This window comes from Capronia coronata (assembly GCF_000585585.1).
Source record: "Capronia coronata CBS 617.96 chromosome Unknown acBCG-supercont1.2, whole genome shotgun sequence".
Classification (NCBI taxonomy): Eukaryota; Fungi; Ascomycota; class Eurotiomycetes; order Chaetothyriales; family Herpotrichiellaceae; genus Capronia; species Capronia coronata.
Genome location: NW_006912894.1, coordinates 253,864 through 269,736, shown reverse-complemented (window position 1 = coordinate 269,736; position 15,873 = coordinate 253,864). Strand labels below are relative to the sequence as shown.

General features: G+C 52.9%; 3 protein-coding genes across 3 annotated transcripts; 2 read left to right on the top strand and 1 right to left on the bottom strand.

Annotated features, from left to right (window-relative positions):
- Window positions 1-198: 198 nt before the first annotated feature.
- On the top strand, window positions 199-3,417 carry A1O1_01760 (uncharacterized protein; the record flags this gene model as incomplete). Its single annotated transcript, XM_007722672.1, has 1 exon — window positions 199-3,417. The coding sequence occupies one exon, from the start codon at window positions 199-201 to the stop codon at window positions 3,415-3,417; it is 3,219 nt and encodes a 1,072-aa protein (XP_007720862.1).
- Window positions 3,418-5,748: 2,331 nt separating this feature from the next.
- A1O1_01759 (uncharacterized protein) lies at window positions 5,749-9,019 on the bottom strand (the record flags this gene model as incomplete). Its single annotated transcript, XM_007722671.1, has 3 exons — window positions 5,749-6,139; window positions 6,218-6,518; window positions 6,580-9,019. The coding sequence occupies 3 exons, from the start codon at window positions 9,017-9,019 to the stop codon at window positions 5,749-5,751; spliced, it is 3,132 nt and encodes a 1,043-aa protein (XP_007720861.1).
- A 1,044-nt stretch (window positions 9,020-10,063) lies between these two features.
- On the top strand, window positions 10,064-15,061 carry A1O1_01758 (VPS15 protein kinase; the record flags this gene model as incomplete). The annotated part of the gene is made up of 1 exon (XM_007722670.1): window positions 10,064-15,061. One exon carries the CDS (start codon window positions 10,064-10,066, stop codon window positions 15,059-15,061), a length of 4,998 nt encoding a protein of 1,665 aa, XP_007720860.1.
- Between the last annotated feature and the right edge of the window lie 812 nt (window positions 15,062-15,873).

The window sequence follows — 15,873 nt, the reverse complement described above, 5'->3', positions numbered from 1 at the left end:
GACTCAGTGAAAACTCGTGGCCCAGCAGAAGCACAATCTCGCCTCTGTTCGGAACAAGACGACAGCTCATTCCTTCCTCAGGAAGTCGATGTCAGAGATCAACATGACCCTACTATCGTTTCTCAGCAGATTGAGGAGAACGGTGATGCCAACTCTGCCACCTCTCAACCCGAGCCTGAATTCGTCGCTCAAAATTACATGGACATCGCTGACATGGAAGCCCTCATGCTTTACAATGCAAACAAAACGAAGCTTACCGCCCACTATGAGGACGACCCCGCCAGTGCCTTCCTAGAGGCAGCGCGAGCTGGCGACGGTGACTTCGATATGCAGGAATGGGACTCTGTCCAGGACCCGGACCCGGCATTTGAAAACGTCTTGGCCATCGCTGCTTTCGCGCGCCGGCAGGAGGATTATGAGAGGAAAAGATCGCTAGGACTTGCAAATACAGTCGATGATATCCAGTTCGCAGCCGACCAAGCTGCTGAACAAAATCGGCTACGGGATTTGGAACGTAGCCAGAGGGCCTGGACAGACTCTCCCGATCAACCTGAACTTCCTCCAGGCTACGTTGAGGCAGACTCCCTGTTCATCCCCGAGCAATCCGAGGTCCACGAAATCCCTGTCCAGAAAAGAGCGTCTCCAAAACCGAGGAACGGCATTAGCAAGCAGGAGATGATGCAGGCAATGTCGGGTGGAATCGACACAGCGTGCACCAGCAGTGGCAAACCGAAGCGAAAGAATAGCTCCACAACCGACAACGGCCCGCCAAAGAAAGGACCGAGAGCGGCGGGTGGTGCGAAACCAGCCAAGAGGCCTCCAAGAAAGCGTGCAATAAAAACAAGTATGACCAATTTGCCTTCTCTCGGCAAGAGCAACATTATCCGGGATGCTCAAGCCAACGCATCACGACCGGATATGCCTACATTCACGGCTCGCGATAAAAGCAAAGCGCTTCGAGAGCTAATCGCTAGCATTCCATCGGCAGAGAGAGGTCAGCACAACTCTGACAAGAAAGCAATACTGGACGCCACCAAGAAGTTTCGAGGCAAAGGTGCCGTCAGATCAGACGGCCAGGGCGGGTGGAGGCATAGAGACATGGAGTCCTCGTTGTATAACCATCAGCTACTCGGTGTCGCCTTCTTACGCGATCGCGAAAACTCGGGATCAAAACCACAAGGTGGCATGGTTTGCGACGAGATGGGCTTCGGAAAGACGATACAAATGATTGCAAATATCCTCGACGGAAAACCGGCTGAAGACAGTCCGTTCAAGACGACATTAATCGTTGCACCGCCTACGTTGCTTCCTCAATGGATGTCCGAGATGGACAGACATGTCAAGGGCAACAGCCTGGGTCGGATTCTTCGATACCACTCTGGTGCGCGTCTCATCAGCAACGACATCCTCGCCGACTTATCTGCGTACGATATCATTCTTACCACCTATGGCGAAGTCCAGAAAAGCTATCCCATCCCAGATCCACCCAAACATTTGTCGAGCGAGGCTAAGAAGAATGAATGGTGGGAAAAGTTCTACCAAGAGAACGTTGGCCCACTCCACCGACTGAAGTTCCATCGCATCGTGCTCGACGAGGCCCATCAGATCAAGAACCATGCCTCCAAGACCTCCATCGCAGTCTGTGCCCTAACCGGCGTGTACAAATGGTGTATCACAGGGACGCCGATCATGAACTACATTGAGGAACTCTACCCATACTTCAGATTCCTGAGGGTGCCACATACCGGTGACTACGCAACATTTCTCCACAACTACTGCAACAACCGTTTGAGCAGAGATCCCATCAGCATGGGGAGGATCCACAACATCCTCCGGGCCATAATGCTGAGGAGAACCCACGCTGACACAATTTTCAACGCGCCAGTCGTCAAGCTCCCGGGCATCACCCACACCACTCACCTAGTCGAGTTCAACGACGTTGAGAGGGCCATCTACAACATGGTCAAGACAAGGTACATCTACCAGATCAACAGCTATTCGCGCTCTGGAGAGCTGACGGCCAACTATCGGAATATCCTTGCGATGATGCTACGGCTCAGAATGCTGTGCTCGCACATCTTGCTCTGCCAAGATGTCCTTAAGCGGATGTTCGTCGCTGCTGACATCGAGAATCTATGGCGCCTGACGGCCAAGGAGGTCCAAGCCTCTGGTGATGAGAATCAGAAGAATATGATCACGACTTTGCGACGAATGCTACAGACCAAAGATAACACCCTCACCACTTGCCAGACTAAGGAAGCCGAAGCAGATGCCGATCCTGCTGCAAACTCAGAGACTCAAAACGGCGAGGCTTCAGGAGACGTTGGCAAGGGATTTGCTCTTTCTTTCAAGTTCCGCAAATTCCTGCGGTCCTTGAGCGAATCTAAGACTTGGACTGAGTTGCATCTACGGTCAACTTGTGGCAAGTGCCGGCTGCCTCCTGACGACCCGGTGTGTACTTCATGCTTCCATGTGTACTGTAAAGAATGCATCAGTGCCATGGATTACGAGCGCCAGCTTCGTGGAGAGACAAAGTCGGCCTGTCTCGAGTGTGGAGCTCACTTTGAAGAGACGTCACCTTGCTCCGGGCTCAAATCACTGGGCTTCAACAGCGACTCGGTGGCGCGGAAGGTCGAAAAAGCCAAGAGGAAGTCGTTGCCTACGAGCACTGGGGGACAAGCCGGCCGAAGCAGTGACAGCCGTCAAGCCTCCTGCGGTAGCGGCGAGGAGACCGACGAAGAAGATAAGGATCCCGATTGGATCGAACTTATGGGAAGCACTGTCCTGCCGTCCGCCAAACTCACAGCCACAAAGGCGGCGATCCTCAACTGGCAACAGACAGCCAGGGGCGAGAAGATCATTATTTACACACAATTCCTGGGTCTCTGCCGCATTCTTGACAAAGTCTGCTCGGCTGAGGGCTGGGGTCATGTGCTGTTCAATGGGAAGATGTCGCTCGAGGCGCGCGAGAAGGCCATCGAGCGTTTTAAGCACGACCCACAAGTGTTCATCATGATCTGCAGTCTCAAGGCTGGCGGCGTCGGTCTCAATCTCAACATGGCCTCCAAAGTTATCATCCTGGATTTGTGGTTCAACTCTTCCATCGAGGCACAGGCGTATTGTCGCGCGTTTCGGATCGGGCAACAACGCAAAGTGGAGGTCTTGCGGTTCGTGGTCAAGGACTCCATTGATGAGGACCTGATCAAGATGCAGGATCGGAAGGATGTCGAGGTCACTGGCGCCATCGGCCCAGACAGCCATGGCAAGAGAGCCACCATCCAGCAGCTGCTTTCGCTGTTCGGCGAGGTTCAGGAAGAAGGTCAGAACGAATTCATCTTGGTCGAGGATGAAGATCAGAACGACGACGACGATCCGAATGTTCCTATGGCCGACAGACTTCCTCCACGTCCTTTTTAAAGAAGTGGCGGAACGGGCGGCGTGTGCCTTTTTGGGTTGACAAGAGTCAACCTGCTGGATCCGTCACACTAGTTGCGCTCTCTCTCTCTGGCATTGCGGCATATCAAATCATTGCTTTGTTGCATGGAACGACAACTTGGGGCTGACTGGCGGCACACATATCATCACATGGTCTTCGAATCAGTATCAACAGATGGCTATGAAAACACGCATCAATACAGGAGCTACTCGTTCAAGCGATCACCCACGCATGGCATGTTATTCCAATTCCACAACACAGCTAAGGGGGTTGATGAAGAATTGATGGTATTCGGAGCTGGGCCGGGATTGATGGATGGACTGAGACAGGGACGGACAAGGGAGATACTTACTGGGAGGGAACTGGCTGGCCAGGCCAATTCAGAAGGCTTTTCTCACCTGCTACCTCGCTTTCAATATCAACGTCAACGTCAAGTTCACTTTCGATATCATCGCCGCTCAAGCGACAACCCATTCAACTGAACTCAGCTCAAACAGGAATCTGCGTCTGCTTCTACTTTCGCTGCCACTCCAACTTCTATCGAGTATCCTTTTCCTCCAGTGAGGATACGGAAATGCGTACTATTCAGCTCCAGTACGCATGCTTAGCAAACGACACGCAGAGTCGCAGACAGATACGTACTAGCTTCATAGCTGCAATATCCGATTTTGCTTGAACATGACTTCCTTCTTGTAATGTAATTCAGGTATGCTCCCTAAGATGTAGTCTTCTTCTCTATCGTGAAGCTCTTTCCCTTGGGCTAGATCCCGAATTCCCGACCGTCTCTCAACTCTCATCTTCCATCCTGCTTTTATGATTTTGAAGGTAATGCAATATCGTGGGTCTTGAGCCTCGAGTATTCACTTTCTTACAACTGTATCTCTGGCTTCTGATCTTCGATCTTCGATCTCTGATTCTTGACTTCGTAGCAGCATCAAAAGGTTCATGGCCCAGGTCACCGTGAAAGCTACTTTAGTTTACCACTTTACATTGTCACTGACTGAACCATAAGCATTCGTAGCTACCTAGGAATTAGATGTACATATACAAAATACCAGAAATCAGTGTCTTCAATACAGGTCGTAGTGGGGGATTGCGGTTGTTGTCGCTACCAGAATTGTATCCCATGGAGCTGGTTGATCATTGTTTCTTCCCCCTTTACCCCTTTTATATATATTCCTTCTAGTATCAAATGCGACTTTCCCACTTTCCCCCAAAGTGCAGACTCTCATTCATTTATTCTTACTCTTTATTCATCATCTGTTTTTTTCGGTCAGCTTCAGTTCTAGTTGTTCGATCTCGAGTTTGACCTTGCTTGCGACGGCGGTATTGGCGGCGGTGCGGCCCTCGATCCAGGCTGCCTGAAGGCTGGTACTAGATGGATCTCACCCAGAGATCCAGATTCGACGGTCATATAGAAATACGTAATACAAGGCTGCAGTGCGGATGGTTACTAGGTAGGATCTTGATAGTGGTATATATATCCGAGAGTTGATGCAGCTGAACGTCGACAATATCCGCGATTTCTTCCCCCATTTTCAAGGGACATATATGTACGTACCCATCAATGACCATCTGTTTATCGGCGTGGCTTGTTGATTCCTTCTTTCCTTCTGTGTGTCTTTATTGTCTCGACCAGGCCAGCCTGATGCTCGCATCTGTGTTCATATACTAGTAGATACCTGCCCTCTGGGACGATAGCTAGGTATATAAATATGTCATGGTACTAATGGCGAGACACGGAAAAAAAAAACGAGGGCGGACTTAATAGCAGATGCCTCTTTGATAGGTCTAGCCAGCATGGCTCCGTTTCATGTCATGATTTCATTTCTTCGAGTGGATGACTCTTTCTTTGACTCCTCTATTTGACCGGCTTGACTAAGGGGTATCATATACCAATGCGACCGAACAACCAGGTGACCAAACGACCGACGCCGGACCGACCACCAGTGTCCACCAGGAACATCACAGTTGGGATAAAAGGAAAGAAGGAAAGGAACCGGCCTGATCCGGAAGACAACAGGAACGCTAGATTTGCAAGTGCCATGCGTCAGGGGCAGCAAGAAGCAAGTTCCGGCGCAATCGAGCGTGATAGTGATAGATGGTGACCAAGTCTGCTGCCGTGAGTCCCCCAGTCTGTCTCCTGCGCCTGTGCGATGCTGACTTGATGCCCGTTCAAGCCGGCTCCCTGACGCAGTTTATATCCCACGCCGAGCCCCCAGCGCCAAGCTAAGATAATTCCAGTGGAAATTTTGTTGCAACATTCATCAATCCGTGAAGCACAGCTGACAAATTGGACACGGCCATGAATATCATCTGCCTCCCAGCGCTTTGATCGCGGCCTTCCTCCTCTCCAGGACCTCACTTCTCTTGACTCTGGTCCTCAGTGCCTCGCTAGCATGCACCAACGCATCGATGCTGATGGCATGGTTCGTCATGTTGTGGTTGATGTACGTGTACACCTGGGCCGCCGAGTCGAGGGCCAGGATGGCCGATTCATTGAGTTTCAATAAAGCCAGTGCGAGCTGGAAGAGAAAAGGCGAGCTGGTACCGTCATGTTCGCCGTCCTCGGCTTGTCCATCGGGCATTGACAGCGTCACAGGAGTGGAAGGGGCGCTCAAGCCGAGGGAAGGCATGTCGACGCCTAGATTTCTGGATTGCTGTAACGCATAGGGAACCGCATCGGAGCTGTTCAAGCAAAGTCTATGGCACGAGGGATTGAGTTAGTCGACAGCGGGACAACGTGGTTACAAATGTTGTTGTTGTGGGTTTGGAACTCACATCACATCCCAGACACGATACAAGGCTTCTCCGCCCGTCAACACACCGGTGTATAGAGACAAGAACCAATGAAAGGTACATGCCTCGAGCTCAACCCCAAGCTCTTCAAGCTTCGCGCTCAACTTTGGCAGAATTTCGGCGACATATTGACGAAGGACGACCTGGTCGGCTCTCGCCACCAGCAAGGTCGAACTGAAGTACTGGCTTGGGAGGATGACGTCGATGATTGCAACCAGGAGCCAGAAACAGTCTTCGGCGGTCGCACAGATGAGTAGCAGAGATGCCGTGATGAGATTCATTCCTGATTGAGCATGGTGTTAGTGAATGATCCTGCGTTCAAGTTGGTAACTATGGCCACATACCTTGGCAGTATCCAATGCGCGGATTGTGCAGCGAATATGCCCTCAACAGCTCTTCCAGTCGCTGCACACCAGGCCCGTGCCGGAAGAAGACGTTATCCGTCAGTGTTCGACGAACGTCTGCTTTGATCTGACTAGCTATGTCGGCATCGACATCTGTCCCCTCTTGCGACCGAGCAACCAGCTCTTCATAGTATCCCGGATTTCGAAGCGCGCTAGCTCCAGAACATTCAGCCCAGATCTTGGGACGGAGTGAAACCGGTATCCCGCCGAGGACCAATGCCTTGAAATGTAAATACTTGCTCTTGGTCTGTTTTGACCGTCCAAGAGTCGCAATCCCAATCAGCTCGCCATTGAGCAAATCTGCTTCGGGAGTATTGCTGGAGGCCCGGTCCAAGCTGTTCGCCCTCTCTGCCCGCACACGCCGCAGAAAGTCATTCCATCTCGCAGACCGCTCCGCTTGAAGGGCATCGTACAGGTCTGTGAGCTGGTCCAAGAGCAATTTCGTGGGGCCGGAATCCCCCACACTGTCCGTCTCTGAGTCGGCAGTGAAGTCCGATGAGACCGCCGTGACAGCCGTGTGCTGCGGCTCGGTGACAACGCTGGTACTCGGAAGTGCCTTGTGCGCCGCAGCAGAGACCGAAATCGACCTCTCCCGCGACCGGTGAGGCGGCGTGGTGTTACCTGCCGTATCGACCGAACTAACCGTCACCACGGCTCCAGCAGAAGGGGTATGCGATAGTAGCTCTCTAGGCCTGCCGGAGGACAGACCTGTAGTAACCTTGAGGTAGTCCTGCCACGACTTTTTGGCCGCTTCTTCGTCTAGCAAGGCGGGCGTGGTGGGTCTGTCCGCAAAGACGTCGTCCGACTTTGGGCTTTCTCCAGCCCGGAAACTGGCGATGGTCTCTGCGCCACTCATTTTATTCCGCTTGTGTTGTCGTGTCTGCAAAGTCTGTCGCTTTCGGCGTTTCTGATCATATATGAAGCCAAATCTGTCCGTCAGTAATCCATGGCTGTCGCTATTCTGGCTTGTCATGGTCGGTGGCAGCTGAGAGCTCTCAATCATAGAGTCAAGTTCCACAGTAGGAGGCAAACTGCTTGCATTTGAATCCTTTCGAGCATGAATAGGACTGGCAGTGAGTCTATTTGATGTCGGGGTCCGTTTCGGGGGAGGCCGGCTTTGGCCATTGCCACCAGGAGGCAAAGACAACGAGGACTTGCTCGCAGGGTGGGATGGGTTTGTCCGTATTTTTGACAAATCTGCAAGCGAGGCTGAGGCCTCGCTCACACCTCCGGGGTGACTGCCATCCTGTCCCAGAGACGACGCTCTAGATCGCCCAGTTTGAGACTTGCCACTAAAGATCTGCGTCCAGGAAGCAAGAGACCGGCCGGATTGATTCGATCGGACGCTGGCTTCGTCCCCCAATTTGGGCTTTCTTGGAGATTTACCACCGATGAAATAGCTTGCTCCCGAAGGCTGGGCTGGCGGCTGAAAAATACTTTGTAGACCAGACAGCTTGCCGGAGTTTGAGCTGGCAACACGAGGACGCAACGTGGCATCCAGATCTTGGCTGCTTTCGCTGAGGATACTATTCGCTCTGCTTGTTGCTCGGCTCGCTCTCGCCTGTGCAGATGCCATCGAACCACTCCGGCTGCGACTGTCGGGCAGCTCTGTCTGGACAACAGACTTCGGACTTTGATGTATGGGGAACAGTTCGCCATGGAACGTGTTCTCAATTGGACTGCTGACCGTGATCCCCTCTTCCATCGCTTCGCTCATCATGCCATCTAAGGAGGTCGCAACAACTGCCTTTTCTGCTGGGCCGGATGATTCCTGATGGACGGAGCTGCCAGCCCCTTGTTCCAGCCGGAGAAGCCTTCTTTCCACCTCTGCTGTGGGTACGCTGGCCTCCCGCAACAGCTTTTTCAGTTCTCTTTCTCTCTGGTCGGCGCGAATCCTCAGAGCCGAGATCTCTGCGTCCCGTTGCGCAAGATCAGAGGCATACTGTCGCACTAACTTCACTGCTCCAGCCTTGCTGATGAGCCTCTCGATATGATCGTCGCTAGCGAGGTGGAGGGAGCCTGGTATATCCAGAGATGACCGTGGGGAATCATCAAACAGGGCATTCTGTTTGTTCAGGGACGAAGGTGCTCCGGTCAGACCTGCAAGGGTTGCCTTTCTCTCCCTGGCTTTTTGTGATACTGTCCGTGTAGGTTTGGGTGTCACCTCTTGAGTAATTTTCGACGACCGTGTCTCTGGCTCGGGGGAGAAAGATGGAAAAGAGGTCAAGGCGGGATCGGCTTCTTCGATGGAACGGAAGGAATGCTTGGAGCCATGGCGCTTCGGCGCACCCCTGAGGGTTTTGGGCTTCTTGAACTCCGTCGAGGTATGGGAGGTCTGGGACGAAGATCGCTGGGATGCATTGCTGCCGTGGTCGGACATTTTGTAGGCCAGATTGGGTCCTTCACCGGCTTCTGGATACTGTTTGTGTCGAGACCACCACCCGCATCTTCGCACCGGCCAATCCTCGATGGTCAGGTGGAAGACAGGATGCCAAACTCAAGATCATGAGTCCGAAGGAGTGGGATCTGCAGATACACGAGCAAAGAAATGAGAAAGCGCCGTCGGTCTTTGTGCCCTAGAAGACGGAAGACGGCGGAGAATAGAAGTGTTACCCTGACTGTCTTTCACACGCGCACCGGCACACGTTGTGAGTTGGGCATCTGTTGCAGGACAGTTCAATTGCTCGTGTGATGATATGACGCCAACTCATGCCAGTACAGAGTGGTGTTTCCGAGTTACTCCAACGAAGTGCCTGCGAGGGGAGATGTGTGCCACCCGTTGATTGACAGGGGATCTGGTCATCAGCAATAAGATAGCGCGTAGTAAATACGGGGTTAGATAGATACCTTGAAGTGATCTATAATTTGTCCAGACTATCGGATTGGATTGATTGTTGGTGGGTTGCAGTGGAGGATGCGCGTAACGTGTCTACTGTCTACAGCGATGCAGAGCCACCATCAGATGTAGTATGGCGGAGTGTGCGGCCGCAAGAGGTAGTTGGAGTCACGTGCCAGGCTTTTGATGGCAGACATCACTGCACGATACAACTTCATCTACTCTCTAGGTACTCACACCAACTACTCCTTTCATCTGCTCATTCTGGCATCCTGCTCTTTATCAGTCCCTAACATACCCTCTCCGTCAGTGCTACGTGTATCATTTGGTCCTGGAGACTTCTTGTTGGAAGGCTTTTGTCTAATCTGTCTGGCTGGCTGAGACAGCCAGGGCGCGCCCGCGCCCCTCATCTTCCTGCTGTTTGCTTCCTGCATCAAGTCATAAGCATGGACAAACATGGAGCTGGACGGCTTCTAGATTGTCATACACAAGATTGACATGGCAGTCAGACTTGCCCATCGATACCCTTGAACCGCTCCTGTGGATCGCTTCAACGCCTGCCCAATTCCCCCTACAAATCTGCCGAAGATGGGGCAAGGCTATTCCATGACCACTCTTTCTGCGGCCTCGGCCAGCATCGATGTCCCGGAGCTCGCAGACTTTGTTCATGAGAAGACCTTGGCTTCCGCTCGGTTCATGAAGAGCGTAAGGGCTAGAAGTCAACAAGGATTCGTCTTCGTCAAGGCTGTCATGAAACCGTACTCATCGTTTCAAGTCCGCGAGTATGTGAGGCAGATCACGGAGGAGAGAAACATCCTCGCCGACATCCCAAACGCCCTGGGCTATCAGAGGATTATCGAGGTCGGCAGTGGAGGATTCCTTGTGCGACAGTACATGTTCAGCTCAGTATACGACCGAATGAGCACGAGACCTTTCCTCGAGGACATCGAAAAGAAGTGGTTGGCTTTCCAATTGCTATGTGCCGTTCGCGACTGCCATGCTCGAAATGTGTACCACGGGGACATCAAGACGGAAAATCTATTGGTCACCTCCTGGAACTGGCTATACCTTACAGACTTTTCCTCCTCGTTCAAGCCAACCTATCTTCCGGAAGATAACCCCGCCGACTTTTCCTTCTATTTCGATACCTCGAGCCGACGGACATGCTACATCGCCCCCGAGAGGTTCACTACTGCCAATTCAGGTGACCAGCAGGGCGGGATGAATTGGGCCATGGATATTTTCAGTGTCGGTTGTGCTATCGCTGAAATCTTCTTGGAAGGCCCCATCTTCAACCTCAGCCAAATTTTCAAGTACCGCGCCCGAGAGTACAGCCCTGAACACATCCATCTGAACAAAATCGAAGACCCCGAGGTACGGGCGATGATTCTCAACATGATTGAGCTAGATCCAGAGAAGCGCTACAACGCGGAACAGCTCCTGTCTTTTTACCGATCCAAAATCTTCCCGGATTACTTTTACAGTTTCCTCCATCAATACATGCTGGACCTTACCAGGTCTGCCACGGCGGCAAAGCCAGTCGGCCTGGATGTGGCAAGTCTGGGTGAATGTGACGAAAAGATCGATCGCGTCTATCATGACTTTGACAAAATATCCTTCTTCCTGGGCTACGGCCCGAGTCCGGCCAAACGGACGTCACGATCGCCTCTAGCCCTCCGGTCGAACAATCGAGTGAAGTCGCAGGACTCCGATCCTTCGTTGTATGATGGGAGCCTGCTTTTCCTCACGTTGGTGGTCTCCAGTATGAGAAACACTGCTAAGGCCGCTGCCAGACTGAGGGCTTGTGACCTTCTCGTGGCCTTTGCGGAACGGCTTCCGGATGAAGCCAAACTGGATCGCATCCTGCCATACGTGGTCGGCTTGCTGGGCGACACTTCAGATGTTGTCAAGGCGTCAGCAATCTATGCAATGACCTCCATCTTTGAGATGATCGAAGTCGTGTCGCCTATCAACGCATACGTCTTCCCCGAATACATATTTCCTCGTTTGAGGCAATTCGTGCTCGGGCCTTCCAATCAACCCAGTATCCTGGTGCGCTCCGCGTATGCTTCATGTTTAGCGTCGCTGGCGCTCTCGGCCTCTCGCATCCTGGACATGGTCCATGCCATTCGCGCTGACGGAAGGCTGCCAGCCCTGCGTGAAGACGACTGGGCTCCCGAGTCATCCTACCATGGTTTGTATGACGTTGCACGGGCGGAGTTGACGCCACATTTTGAAGAGTCGACGATTGCTCTGATCACCGACCCCGACCCTTCAGTAAGGAGGGCTTTGCTTGGGTCGGTCTCCCGGCTCTGCGTCTTCTTCGGCAGTTCCAAAGCGAGCGATGTCATCCTGACACATCTCAATACCTACCTGAATGACAAGGACTGGATCTTGAGATGTTCCTTCTTTGAAGCTCTCGTGGGCGTCGCATCCTATGTCGGGACTGCGAGCCTTGAAAACTTCGTCCTGCCAATCATGGTTGGCTCCTTGACAGACGCCGAGAATTTCGTGGTTGAAAAGGTGTTTCGTTCATTGGCGCGCATGGCTGCTCTGGGGCTCCTGCAAAAGTCCACCACCTGGGAGCTTGTCAGTATCGCCGCGCGGTTCCTGGCTCATCCAAGCATCTGGGTCCGGGAGAGTGCCGTGCAGTTCATTGTTTTGTCTGCGAAATATATTCCGGCCGCTGACCAGTATTGCATTGTCCTTCCAATGATCCAGCCCTTCTTGAAGAACCCAGTCCATGTGTTAACGGAGGAGCGCATCCTGGATAACCTGAAGCGTCCACTCTCCCGAATCGTTTTCGAGTCGGCACTCAGCTGGGCAGCGAGAAAGGGCAATAGTCTATTTTGGACCGCGGCATCGCGTGATGAAGCATTGACTCTGTCCGACCCCTCGACACCACAAAATCCCTCGGCGCTTGCAAGGAGATTGCTCACCAGGATACCGCCGTCACAGAAGGACAAAGACGATCAGAGTTCACTTGAGACCTTGCGGAATCTGGGCATGACACCCGAGGATGAGATCAAACTGCTTGCGTTGAGAGAGTATATTCTCCGGGTCTCAAAACATAAGTCGCCCGGGGAGTTGGAAGAAAGACAGCGCACGCTCAACAATATCATTGCCTTGAACTCGATCCAGGCCACGCCCCAAACTGTTTTCTTCGACCAACGAGAAGCACTACGACGGACGAAAAGTCGACCAAATATTGCGACGCAGCAGACGGCACGTAAAGATGAACGCCACAGTCTAGCAGATGCGCTCCTCGACGCTTCCACAAGCATCGATGAACAGTTGGCCAGACGGAGTTCGCCTTCAGGCAACGCAAGTGGCGCGGCGACTCCATCCATGAAGCCAATCGACATCGGCAACCGGAAAATATCGAGCATCACTACCGACCGTGGCCCAGCCATCAGTGTGGATGAGGCCAGTACTCCTTCACGTCTGATAGTGGGCAACTCCCCTGCCGGGACCGATCGGCTCTCACTGCGGAAGATTAGCAGCCCCCTGGAACTAAGGCACCGCAATAGCGGCCTTAACTTGATGAACCGCACCGATTCTGCCAAAGCGGATGCAGAAATCTCCACCAGTTCCGAAAACGCCTTTGGCAAGGTCGATGGGCCACTGCACCGAAAGACTGCAAAGACGTCCAGCTTGAGCGTTGCTGCGAGCCTTGCTGGAGGGTCCAGGTCAGTGTCACCTCAGAGCAGCGGAGCTCGAACCCCTGCATATGAGCCCAACCACTCCTATACCGGCACTGATGCCAATGTGCTCCGACTCCTGGAAACCCACTTTACGGAAAACTTCCCCGTTGATCAGGTTGACTTTGGAGGCAACCGTCCGGCAGCAGACACTAAAGCGCCGATCAAGAGAGCCACAGATGTCTTGCAACAGTACACGAGTGGCAGAGCGCCGCAGCAAGAACAGGGATACCGGACCGAGCCATGGCGGCCATCAGGTCAGCTCCTGACCCAGTTTTCTGAGCACACTGCAGCTATCAATCGAGTTTGTGTGGCCCCTGATCATGCCTTTTTCGTAACTGCGTCGGATGATGGTACATGCAAAGTATGGGACACCATCAGGTTGGAGAAGAATGTTACGCCGCGATCGAGACATACTCATCGACATGCAGATGGAGCTCAAGTCAAAAGTCTGTGCTTCATTGACGGCACCCATACCTTTCTCAGCGGTGCAGACGATGGAAGTATACAAGCCATACACATTGATTACAGAAGCGTCGATGGCGGTGAAAGCTCCCGATATGGGAAACCAAGTTTCGTCCGGGATTACCACATACCTTCACGCCAGCATGCAGAGGCTGCCAGAGCCCGAGAAGACGGTGCTGCCGGATCAACCCCCGAGTACGCTGTCTGGCTTCACCACTATCGAACTCCGACCTCGCAATCTATTCTTCTGGCTGCAACTAACAAATGTCGCATCCTCATCATCGACATGAAAACCATGGATATCCTCCATAGCATGAACAACCCGGTCCATCACGGCACCCCGACGACGTTCTGCGTCGATAAAAGGCACCATTGGCTTCTACTTGGAACCAGCCATGGGATCCTTGATCTGTGGGATCTCAGATTCAGGCTGCGACTCAGAGGGTTTGGCATCCAGACAGATTCACGCATCGATCGAATCCTTCTCCACCCGAGCAAGGGGCATGGCCGATGGGTTATGGTCAGCGCAGGGGGAGAAATCTGCGTGTGGGACATTGAAAAGCTGGTATGCAGAGAGGTTCTAAGACCGGGCACATTTACGGCCAGGAGTAGCAAACAAGGTCCCTACGAAGCATGGAATCCCGACGAGGAAAACAGCGAGAAAGTCCTGTCCCGCTTTGCACAAGAACTCGCTGTCGATGGGGACATGGTCGTACCGCAACTGCACTCGACGCCGAATGAGTCGTCCAACGGTTCACCCGTCAAGAAGCAAACTCCCGCTCCAGTCTCGTCGACTGCCACGTCCACACTCCCGATTCTCGCAATGTACATCATGAATGACTATCTCCTCAACCCATCTCAACCAGACAACCCGTACAAGCATCCATTGCTGTTCACTGGTGGCGCCGACCGGGTGCTACGGTACTGGGATATTCAGCGACCAGAAAATAGCTCTATCGTCTCCGGTCCCCAACTTTACGGCGAGGAGGGGAAAGTGGCACAGCCAAAATACGAGGTGAGCCACCCGCTGGCCTTGAGCGCCGGAGCTCAAATAGCGCTTGTAAAAGAAACACTCAACTACGAGGGTCATGGAGAGGGAAATGCATCTCGAAGGCCAACGCGCCCGTCCAAGGATCCAACGGCTAGTCCTGCCAGAACTAGTTCTCCACCACCAACCACCGGCAACTCGACGCCCAACCATGCCGGGCTTCCCAGCGCATCGACGGCATCAACCTCCAAGCCAGCCGCGGTGGCGGCGGCGGCAGCTTCTAAGCCACCCCGCAACTCCATTATCAGTGCTGCTCAACAACAGATCCTCCGAACGCATGCCGACGGTATCACAGATGTGATTGGACTCCGCAAGCCGTATGGGTGTGTGGTCAGTGTTGATCGAGGCGGAAATGTATTTGTCTTTCATTGAGCGAGGCTGGGGGCAGTTCGCATTCTCGACAATGAGGGAAGATATCGGCCTTTTGAGAGCAGTTGACTTCTCTACAAGCTGGTCAATACCGACATAGAAATAGATTAGGGGCCGAGAAATGACATGTAATCATATACCTGCGCTCACGTCGCTCTCAGGTCAATTGTAGTACCCAGTCTCCTATCTTGACTGATGTCTACCTAGGTAGTACTTCACTTGATATAGTATTACTGGTACGTAGTACTGCACCTTCACCTTCCAATCGGGAGCGCAGTTTGACCGCAGGTGGCTGAGTGGCTGAGAGTGGCTGAAGTGGCTGGGGCATGTGGCTGAGGTCTTCGGATCCTCACGCTTGTTGCCTGCGTTGCGCATCACTGCAATCAATCCCTTGCACCTCCGAGACAACAGGCTCCACGTACCTCAGGCTCAGTATGTGAGAGATGGCGATCGCCCACCTGCAGCATTCATTCTCGTATTGACCAACTCTTCATTCGGTTGTGTACCACTCACTGCACAGTAAACACTCTCTTGTTACATTGACAGCGGTCATCCATCTATATCCTTCTGTTCCGCCTGCATCTGCCCCTGATCTCACGCCGTTAAGTTCACCCTGTCGATCGCTATCCCTCGTCCCGCTCTGCCGCCCATTCCCTCAGCTCTACGTAATTCATCTACAATTTCACCTTCCTGAGCCGCGACCCTCGTCGTTGAAACTCCTACGCGAGCGCGAACGCCCTCGGTTCGGCAAACACCGAGGATCTGGCCCTCTGCTGACAGGTCTGTTGTCACTCAGGATGCTCCGAAGTCAGTGA